This window comes from Apteryx rowi, unplaced genomic scaffold, assembly GCF_003343035.1.
Source record: "Apteryx rowi isolate R43461 unplaced genomic scaffold, aptRow1 scaffold_120, whole genome shotgun sequence".
Lineage (NCBI taxonomy): Eukaryota > Metazoa > Chordata > Aves > Apterygiformes > Apterygidae > Apteryx > Apteryx rowi.
In genome coordinates this window covers 684,397-695,816 of record NW_020447420.1, presented here as the reverse complement: position 1 = coordinate 695,816, position 11,420 = coordinate 684,397, and the positions used below count along the sequence as shown (strand labels likewise).

Below are 11,420 nucleotides of genomic sequence, written 5' to 3'. Positions count from 1 at the left end.
CCAAGGAGGGAGCAGGCAAACTGCATTTCTTCGATTCTGTTTTCAAGCTACAACATTTAGGAGGAGATTTTCCCCCATTCCCTCTTATTTTTAGGGTTTGCTTTTTAAAACTCAAATTCAACAAAGATTTGCACTAAATGGAAAAACATCATTTATAAGACCTTGAAAAAACCCGGGGCATCTTCTTCATGCCTGCAACAAATACGTGTGAAAACGGACCAGACTGGGGAGCACTGACAGAGAGAGCACACAAATTGCAGTTTTGTTCAAGTTATCAACCTAAGAATCAACAAATTAAGTTTCAGAAAATGTAATTCCTAGTATACCATGAAAAAATAATCTTCAGAAAATGAAATTACCAACCCTGATAGATAAATGAATATATTTACCACTAGGGAAAGTTTTAAACTAAAATCCTAAATGACATAAGTATGCAAATATTTTATATGACAGGATATCTGACAGTTATGTAGGTAACACTTTTTATAAGCTAAAATTTAAAAATCAAGCAAAATGCTTGCACCCCAGGATGGCCACAGCCCTAATTCTTGCTCTCACAAGGATCATTTTCTTTTTATCTTTAACTGAAGCTCCTAAAAGCCTGCAATAAACTTCGTGTTTCCTAGGATCTGTTGGGAAAGGGTGAAACATGCAATAAGCCACAGAAAAACAGTGCCGAAAGGCAAAAAATACACGTGAGCTTTGCCAGGCGCAGGGGGCTTCGTCTCCAGGCCCTGCAGCGAGCGCGAGCAGGACGCGAGCTCGTCCTTCAGGTTCGGGGCAGACACCGTCGTCGTCAACTCTCTTAACTGCCTGCGATTCAGGTAATATCTGGTGGGGGCTCTCCCCCAAAACTCTCTGCTGACGTTTATCCCCAGCTCTCACCACCCCAGGGAAGATTCCTCTCCGAAACGGAGCAGACTGTCATGGACACTGGAAATTTAGCCACCGACTACGGACTGCTTGGGTAACTTGTCTGACAGCCTTTGGCCTAGTGCCTCATAGCGCTGCTGGCACAGAAAACAAATCTGTTAATAAGATATTTTAACTGTGACAACAAGGAGGAGGAGAACTTTCCAAACATTCATTTATGATAATTACAGAATAATGATGGCAAAAAAACAGGTAAAACATGGAGCGAAGGTTGAGAGTGCTAACAAACATGATATAACACATCTGTTCTCACAAGGGATGTATGTCTAAAGATTAACATGTCAAAGAAAATATAAAAGCAGGTGGTAACAGCTTAACTAAAGCTGGTTTCCAGCAATACAAGTATTCCTAAGAGCAACATGAGAGAAGAGCAAGCACTTGAAACATTTTCTCAATTCCAAATCCCTGTTGCAAAGAAAGTCAATACACTTTCTAAAATGTCTTCAGTGTGGCAGACAGGCTATGTGAACAGTATACCTAGCAATAATTAAATGTCCCCAACCACGGATTGAATACATCAGCCTTGCAGAGCAACACATACTTCCCACCAGATCATGCCGGCTTGCTCCCTCTGAGGCAGCGGGCAGCAGCAGGCAGCGTACCCCAGCGAGTTGAAAACGGCCCCAGACCCTTGGGTTTAGGCCCTGCAACCACCCTGTCCCTGCGTAAAACCGCAAGAGGAGAGTCGGACCACGTTTCCAGCACAGATCTGCTTACCTCCATGGCCTTATATCTTACATGATCCTGAAAGTCTGTAGTACTTTAGACTTGACATGTCCTTACCTTAATCATCTGAGAGAGGTCACCAGCATCGGCCAGTTCCAGGACAATGTTGAGCTCATTGTCTTCGATAAAAGAATCCAAATACTTAATTATATTGGGGTGGTTCAGTTGCTGCAGATTGAGAAAAGTGCAAGATGAAAATTTGTAACAGTGTAGTAATTTCAACTCAAGGATACAAAACCTGCACCCACTTTTGTAATCATTATGCAAAACGATTCACCACAGGCAGAGCTACAAAGAGTGCTCCGGGCCGTTACGCACACACAGAAAACATAACAAATGCAATCATTTATCACAAGCACAGCAACAACAACAATAAAACATCTTTTAAAAAAGAGCAATCGGGGTCAGATTTGGGATGAAAAGGCCTCTTCCACTGTAAGCTCAAAAATATACATAAGCAATGTCCTGAAAGAAACTTGGTTAGGCAACAACTGATCACTTTCTTCTTCAAACATAAATTAAAAACCCAGTAATCGACTACAGTAACCCTTATGGGCTCTCTGACCCCAAGAATAAGAGGAGAAGGAAAGCAAAAATTTAATGCAAGGAAAATATTACACAAACTGCACACAATATGGTAGTCTATCTTTCCCATTATTTAAGTCTACATCTTCAGTAATTCAATTTTTTTCAAGTATAGCTTTTTCTTACATTTACAACTGGCATTTTGCTTCTATTTCCTTATATGTTTCTTTAAAATTTGCATCTTCTCAGATGTAAAGACAGAATTAGGAAAGCTGACTTCATTAAACTTGTATAACCCAAACTGACAAACATTTAAGCTAGAAAGAGACCAAGTAGGGTCACACAAAATAAAAGTAAGCATTTAAGTTGGAAAATGTATAGTCAGTTTAGTCCCTGTCTCTTAAGCTATAGAAAAACTGTTCCACAACCTTAGCAGAATCAAAGTCTGAAAAAAGTCTGTGCTGATCAGACAGAGACATACAACGCACAGACCTAGAAATACAGGGGATGGCACCAAGCTTGTGCCTGAAGTTTCTGAGATGGATTAAATCCAAGGGATCTATGAGAATATCGTTTTGAAAGCGTAACGATCTTATTTCTTTAGGATCCAGCCCGATACATTGGGCCAGCTGAAGAAAGCCTCCCCACTGCTCTGCCCTAAACACTGCTGGCCATAAGGAAGTTTTTACTTTGAGGTGCTACTTTTGCTGAATTTCACCAACAGATTACCCCAAATGCTTACACACTACAACAAAAGACCTGGCTCAGATGCAAAGATGCACCTGAGATATATTGCCATCAGCCACCACCCTACAGCAGAAACGCTCACTGCCCATGGAACACAACCGGCGGATATGTGTATATGCGTATGGCTTGGGGTACAGATTTCAGTCCTTTCAATAGCCTTTATTCCACAGAAAGTAGAGCTTCAGATAATTTGCAGGCTAATACGCACTATGAAAGTATTTTTCTCCTGGCCTTGTTATGCTTTACTCACAGGACTAAATTAAGAAACAGGCTCAACAAATTAAAATTTCCATTTTAATATTTTATGCCTGAATCTCTTAAAATAGAAAACTGTAATTGCTTAGCAGATAATGTAATATCTAGATTTCTCTATTCTCTCTCATGCTCATTTCGTATTATATTATCCTTCTGTTGCGTTCCTAAAAATGCAATAAATTTAAAAATTACAAAAGTGAGCATTTCATCTCCTGAGCAGCTGTGACCCCAGTGTGTCCATTCCAGGGGTTATGAAGCCAAAAGAAACATCGTTACGATCCATCATGCTAATCGCGCCGCTCTGCATGCGCGTTAGGGGAGAGATGCTGCTTTGCAATGCCGGGACACTAGCTCGCATTAGCGCTAATGGAATCCATGTGCAGGCATCAAGAGAAGAACATTCCCGAAAGACCTGGCTTTCAATAAATAAATAATACAGCCCACCGTTCCTGCTGAAATTTCTTTTAAACATCTGCTCTTAGGTATATTGATCAAAGATCAACTTCCAGCCAAAAAAGCATCCAAACCAGGAGCAGATACCGGTACCTAACGGGCTGGTGGCCCCCGGGAGCCGGAGGGGACGCGGTGGGCTGCCCACAAGCACTCGGAGGTTTGGGCATGGGGCGCAAGTCAGACTTCAGTTCTTTACTCCTTCTCTTGGCAAATTTCTATTTTAAAAAAATACACTGATTCTGTGGTTATTTCTGTAACTATTCTACATGCCTGCAGCATGGAGAAATCTGTGTGAAACACCTTTTGTCAGAAGAAAACCATGTTAATTCTCACAAATCCTTAAATGCACCAAACGTTGCAAACACCTTATTTTGCGTTAATGACATTTTCCTATTTCTTTACTGCACCCTAGAAGCGCGATGGCAGTTAATGCCTGATGCGTATGCACGGCAGCAAGCGGCCGGGGAGGGAACGCCGCCGCCGCCTCCGAGCGAGCGCGCGCTGGGGCTGGCAGCCCACGTACTGCTTACAGCCATATTGCTGAGCTGCCATACCGAAATGTTTTAGCTACAATTACACGGAAAGTAATATGCAATTTTGTGTGGCTTCTGTTAAATCTGGAATGATTATAATTAATTTGCAAAATTATTAATTAATTTTCACCAAAAAAATTAGTTTCCCTGACACACACAAATCTTTGATCAAAAAAGCCAAAGCATTATTTTGACGGGGATGAGCTATAGCAAGTCTAAGTAATTCCTTCACAAATCCTTCAATGGTCTACATAAAAAACAAAACAAAACAAAACCAAAACCAACACTCCTACGACAAATTGTTTCAGTACCAGTTTATAAATACTTTATACTAGACACTAGAGTTTAAAAGCGGCAAGAAATTCTCACTAAATACGAATGTGCCACGCGACACGGTCAGGCTCCAGATCCCGCCGAAAGGCGGAAACGGGCCCCGCAGCCACACAACCGCTGACCTGAGTTAACCGGAGCAAGAGCTGGGCTCACGCCGACACGGGCTGCTGGAACCGGTCCTTCAACACTCGTGCCTTCCAGACACAACAACAATTATCCGACCCGATGAATTTAGGAAATAAAGTGTATTATCTTTTAATATAACAATACTGTACAAACCTTGAAGTTACTAAGCCACGTATTGGACCGAAGACACCCGTCCTACACCCCTGAAGCTGCCCACGCACCGGTCTACAGGAACCCTGGCTCTGCAGAGCTGCTCTGCGGTGCGAGCGAGGGTCTCGCTTTGGGAACCTTTCCCTCTTTCCAAGCCCGGGCTCCCCTGTCCTGCGCTGCCCGGGCCTCCGGGTGAACGCTGCAATGCACTMCGGCTTTTAAGTCGAGTTCTGAAAGGCGACTGCTTGGGACCATCCCAGCAGCGCCACGTGCGGCCCTTCGCGCTCGCACGAGGCGGGGAGGACGGGCGGCCTGGGAGCCAGCAATTAGCAGGCGAGTTGCAGATATTGATGCGACGAGAGATTAGCCTTGCGGCACGGAGCGAAGCACCTTCCAGCTGCTGACACTGACAGACGCGCTGAGGCTGGCCAGCTAAAATCCTCCCTTGTCTCCAAACAAAACCTTGGAAAACTCTCCATGTGGCAGCCTGCTGGGAACGCCGCCTGCACCTGCGCCGAATTATCCGAACATGCTGACCCCAACAGCGCCACTAAAGCTGCTTCTGAAGTCGGCAGTCTGAACTTTGATTACTTTTTACTTATTATCTGCTGGTCTTCTCAGAAGCTGAGCTACATACCTCCTGGATAAAACTCGGTGCATTTTGTTGGCTCGTGGTTGAAAACTAATACTCACTTGAAGGAAATGAACTGTAGGCAATATTAATGAATACGTCCCAGCTGTAATGCGGCAGAATTTATGAAAATGACTTTTTAAACAAACTCAAAGATCCAGATTCCTTGGACAGTGCAATGCACATGTCCAAGTAGCAAGATTTGCTCACATTCAATAATAAATAACAATTAAACTACCAGCAGAGCTGATGTTTTGCAGTTAATAGCATATTAGTGTGTTTCAGTATCTTGWCAGCAATTGCTCCCTTTCCTCCTCTCTTCACCCCCACCCCAAATAAACAAATTTTCTGGAATGTTTTCTATTCTTTTACAAAATATTTTGCAAAACAATCAATCTGATTTTACTGACTGGTATTTTTCAAAGCACTGCTGGTATAATGGAAACTCCCTCCCTCCCTCCAAGGGGCTCCAGCTGCTGAAAGAAAAATCATAAACAACTTGCAAGCAGGGCAAACAGGCTCCTCTTGCCTGGAAGAGGAGCACAGAAGTTAAGTAACTGAACCACAGTCACACAAACTGCTATCGACATGGTTATGCCGTACCTCTATGGTGCGGACTAGCAAATTCTGGCTTTGTCTCCAACAGCATGAATATAAATTGACAATTTAAATAGAAATACCTAAAATCACATATTCAAAATGAATTATTTAATACTTTTGAAATTAAACTTTACTAGCTAAACTAACAGTTTATCCTTCAACAACCTGTTGCAGTTACTCAAACTAGATTTTTAAAATGCAACTTGTATTTTCTACCAATGTTTTAAAATATATTAAATTACTGAGAAGGTGAAAATCACTAGTTAGTTTAATCATTTAAAAAAAGACTCTTTGATTTCAGAGCCTTTATCTAAGCTACCATTTCTTCCATGYGTGATATGCATATATGCACACACGTACATGATATACACACATAAAGGCAAGAGTGTTTTTTTCCATTCAGCCAGTTCATTAATTAGTTTCTTTCAAAGTGAGTAACAAATCAAAACCTTTAAGAGGAAGAACTTACAGGCCCCTCTGAAAGAGGAGTACTTGTTTTTGATGACAGGAAGATTTGAAATAGATTTGTTAGACTCTATTGGCAGAGCACTCGATAAAATTAAGCCTTAGTATGAAACTCTTGTACCATGTAACCACACAGTGGAATCACATGAGCTTTCTAACTTGCGTGGTTTGCTGAGATCTTTACAGCGTGCCATACAAACTTTGTCAAACGAGGCAAATGACAGTTGCCAACCTGAAAACAAACGTTTTCTCAAAACAAAAATTAGAGAATAGCAATTGTAAAAATTCTTACCTTCAAGAGGTCAATCTCTTTAATGCAATCTTGTCTAGCCTTGGCATCCATCATTTCAAAAATCTTCAAAGACAAAAATGCCAAAGATTAAAATGAAGCAAAGAACAAACTAAGAATTTCATATTCTAATGAGAAATTGGTCTTTCTTCTCCCACTTTATATATCCTCTACGATAGCGAGTACACAGGCAATCCCCAGAGCAAAGGAAGATCAATGTTATCTTTATTTTGAAACCGCTACGAGGCCAGCAATGGGGCCCCATTCTGGTCTCTGGCTTTGGTGCTYGTCTTCTCATATGATCGATCCATGCCAAGATGCCAGTTTCCGAGCTGTACGACTGTGGCCATTTGGGCCTTTTTTTTTTCCACATACATTTACAAATAATTTAGTGAATCCTTTTTATAAAGTAAAAAGGGAAATTGAAATTGAACAGAAGTTACATGACTAGTTGTACACAGTTCTGATATTAGAAACATTGACCCACTCCAAGGTCACAAGGGATGAAGACCAAGCAGCGCAAACTTCCAATTCCCGCCTGCTCGAAACAGACGGGGGACTCCCGGGAGGGGAGCGGTGACGCCGTGGGCACAGCCGAGGGGAGGCCGGGGGCACGGTCTCCTGGGGCCGCGGCCTGACCACTCGGCCTTTTACATCTGCCTGTAAAATAAGCACCTGGCCTAAGCAGTATTTGTAAATCTACTTAAAACCTTCAAAAGTAATATCCTTTGTGGTATACTGTCTAATCTGGAGGTAGAATAAAAAGAAACTCTAAAACCAGACCGTGCTAAAATAAGAAACCACAGACTACTTTTTTAAAGACAGCAAGAGAAAGAGAAGCTCCTGTTCTCCCTGGCAGCATCATCTACTGCTTACTTACCTTCTCCATTTAAGAAAATAAAAAGCAGATGCCTTTCTCAAAAATATACTTTACTTGAAGTCATGATTTATGCCCTCCCAAACTACTAATACTTAGATAATGTCCTCAAAAATTGGATGACATTTCATATATGTAAAATATCAGACCAGATCAACTAGTGGTCCCATCAAAACAAACTCTCAATATATTAAGCATTTTATTGGATTATTTCTGCTGACAAAAGAACACTGAAAAACAAGAGGTATCTGATTCAGGAGTAATCTGTGTAGACCCCTAAAACGTTCCCATTTTGCCTCCTAAACAGTAACACCTTCAGTTTAAATACTCACCTGAACTTTCTTTAATGCCACAGGTTTTCTGTCCAGAAGACAAGTTGCTTTGTAAACTTCGCTGAACTGCCCTCGTCCAATCTTTTTCTCTATCTGAAAGTCTGCCAGCGTGCAGCGATATGGGTACGACGTTAAATGTCTCTGCTTATTCAAAAGAAATACAACCAATCAATGAACAAGAAAAAGTGATGGAAAAAATCATGAACTCGCATTCCCAATCCTTCTTTATGGTCACAAACTAGCAATTTCTAAGACTAATGATATTCCTAAGGATAAATTCCTTGCAGTGGCAGCGGAATTACCCAGCCAGAAAGACAAAGAAATTTGGTGTTGGTAACACAAGGGACAAGGGCCCAGACTGGCTTCCCTTTCCTCACTTGCAGTTTTCTTTGTCCACTTCATACCATACTGCACCAGGAGACATCACAAAGTAAAAGTTCAGCATATCACCACAAATAAATATGTACATAAAAACAAAGACACTATACTGCATAAATTCTTGATACTTTCTGTAGGAGTTTCACTTCAGTTGTCTGAAAGGAAGCACCTATATGACCTGCATGCTGAAACAGGATCACCTATTTTGTTTTCTTTTAAAAAAGTCTCTTGCCCAACAGGCACATCAGTTTCTCAAATTTCAGCCTTCAAGACACAGTACGTGGCCCGCAGTCGCTCCATGGAGCCATAATAACCTGCAGCATTATCAACCAAAATTTTGCCAGGGATGCAACAGCGGGTCACGTTAACATTTCATCCTATCAGCTGGGTCCTATCGGTTAAAAAAAGGTTCTGAGCTTTCAGATCATATTCAGAAACAACTCATTTTTCTTATATATCACACAAAAGGATTTCTAGTTTTGTGTAGTAATAATTATTCCAAGCTTTTGATGCACTTTTTGCTACTTGCTTAAAAATATTAACCAAACCAATATACAAAACTAAGAGCTGTCAAAAATGTACAGAATAGAGTTCAGAACTCCAAACATGCCTATATTTTTGCTCTCATTTTTGATGTTCAGGAATTTAATCTAGGCTGGTCTAGGCTGATCATAGATAATTTTGACCATAAATGTGTTCATTTCTAGGTAATTCAGCCAATGTTACTAGTGCATTTAGTTAAATGACTTTTTTAAAGGGAAATAAAGTCATGCCTTCTGTGTAAGCAACTAATTAATCCCAAACTCCTGTCTCTCCAGCTACACACCCCCTTATCGACTTTGCCGGCTTCTGTCACCGGGGAGAGATTGATGACTCCTTCTGAGCGGTCCCAGGTAAATACACAGTTAGGYAGGTACACGCAGCGTAACAACTATTATGTACTCTGCAGACTAGGAATTGCTCCCCAGAGCCGTTCTGGTCTCTTCTATAATTAACATGACTGCTAACCAATGTTTAAAAAAGAAATTATGAAAATTAATGACTTAAAGTTGCTGTGCATGCCAAGTAGACTATTTTTAAGCTTCAACATCTTGAGCCATTGCAGAGTTCCCATCAAAAAAATGCAAAAAGCAATTAGACAAGTACACAACTAAAATGGTGCGGTTATTTTCCCAGGGCTTCAGCTATCGTTTACAGTTGGGTCTTCAGCAGACAGTGCCCGCAGAAGCGCCCAGCCAGAGCGGGCAGCGGAGACCATGTATTTTAAGGAGATGACTACTGCGACTATTGTCACTGCCTAACCCGGAGGGTGGGGTGGAAATAAAACTGCAGACTGCAGGGAAAGTTCTCAGTCCAGCACCCTTCACTAGCGCTACATGCAAAAAAGTGGAAGAATCTGTCATGGTTTATATTTATTGAAAAGTAAGTAAGTTTGAATAGCAGTAGTTTTTATTTCTGTCATAAAAAAAGAAAATCCAACAAACAATAAAAAAGGTATCAATAAGATATTTGAAAAAGCTTCCAGTTTTAAAGTTGTCTGTGCGATTCTGAACTGCAATCACAGTTATTTGGCAGAGCTTTTGTAAACAAAGTTGTAAAATTCAATGCTTTTAAGAAGACTCAGCAATAAAGTCTCCTAAATAGTAATTTTTGATCCACAAACTGCATCAATCAACCAAGTCATTTTGAAAACTGTCATTTTTAAAGCATCTTCATCACAACAAACACAGGAAAAAACACAACAGAACGCTACTCTGCTGCAGGTTTATTCAAGAAAAAAAGATGTTTTACAAATGCTTATGATACAGAGATACAGATATAAATCACAAACTAGGCAGTGACAAGACTACTGGGTCTTTTTGCTGCCATCTTCAGCCTTCATCTCTTAGACATACCATAATGTCCAGCCAATGTCTGCTAATTCAAGTAGGCAAATAATTGGAAATTTAACTCGAGGGCATCATGATCATCAACTTTCTCAGTTTAAGTTGCCTAAAAGAGCAAAACCATTCCTTTTCACATGAGACGACACTCTGAGTAATTATTTTTGAAGTGTCAAAGCCACAGGTAAATTTTTCCATCTATAAGTCTTTAAATAGTTTCATAATACTATCAGGAATGGGTTTCATTTCTCCAGGCTAGAAGAACATGATATTTTAATTCATGCACAATAATCTACACAAACAATAAGGCTGTATTACAATTTGCAGTTATTCATGAAGGTTAGTCACATGGAAACAAGAAGCTGATTTCATCAAGTATTTCCTTTAAATTGTTCATAGAGCGCTTCCCTTTCAAGACATACTTTAGTCTCCCCTATACTTTGAAACAAGCTTTATCATCTACCTTACCTCACAACCTTGGCTGGTTGGACAACACGCAGGTTGCAATAAACATCCGCGCTATCAAGCAAAGGAACTTTTTGAACCCAGCAGTCCAGGTGATTTTCCACCCACCTTAATGTCCATCTATCCGGTCTATATCTCACCTATTTGGTGGTAAGGAGACTATGGGAGATCATGTCAAAGGCCTTGCTAAAATCAAGGTATACAACATCCACTGCCCTCCCCTTGTCCACAGCTCACAGAAAGCAATGAGACTGGTCAGGCATGATTTGCCCTTGGTAAGTCCACGTTGCTGCTCCCAATGACCTTCTTGTCATGTGTTTCGAAATGGCTTCTAAGAGGGTTTGCTCCACAACCTTCCCAGGGATTGAGGTTAGGCTGGCTGCCCTGCAGTTACCTGGATTCTCTCTTTTGCCCTTCCTGAAGATGGCCTCTTCCAGTCATCAGGATCTCCTCCAATTGCCATGACCTTTCAAAGATGATAGGGAGCAGCCTTGCAACGACATTGACCAGCTCCTCCAGCACTCTTGGATATATCCCATCTGGTCATATGGACTTGTGCATGCCAAACTGGGTTAAGCAGYTCCTAACTATCATGCCTTCTTTCCTCTGCCAGTTTAGTTTCACTTTAAAACAAAATAGCTGTATTTCCCAAAATTCAATGAGAATTACCTAAACTTATTGCAAGACACAGAGTCTTCACATTATGCATATTGAATACA

At 41.0% G+C, this 11,420-nt stretch overlaps 1 protein-coding gene across 2 annotated transcripts in view; it reads right to left on the bottom strand.

Moving 5' to 3' along the window:
- Positions 1 to 11,420, bottom strand: part of NEK6 (NIMA related kinase 6) — a 76,228-nt gene that overhangs the window by 26,753 nt on the left and 38,055 nt on the right. Inside the window, exons 3-5 of one of the 2 annotated variants that reach the window (XM_026090046.1) lie at positions 7,976 to 8,119; positions 6,770 to 6,832; positions 1,717 to 1,827 (exon numbers count right to left, since the gene is read on the bottom strand). In XM_026090046.1, the coding sequence (XP_025945831.1) occupies positions 1,717 to 1,827; positions 6,770 to 6,832; positions 7,976 to 8,119 (318 nt within the window). The remainder of the gene's footprint in view (positions 1 to 1,716; positions 1,828 to 6,769; positions 6,833 to 7,975; positions 8,120 to 11,420) is intronic. The other variant, XM_026090055.1, reaches the window with a different exon arrangement.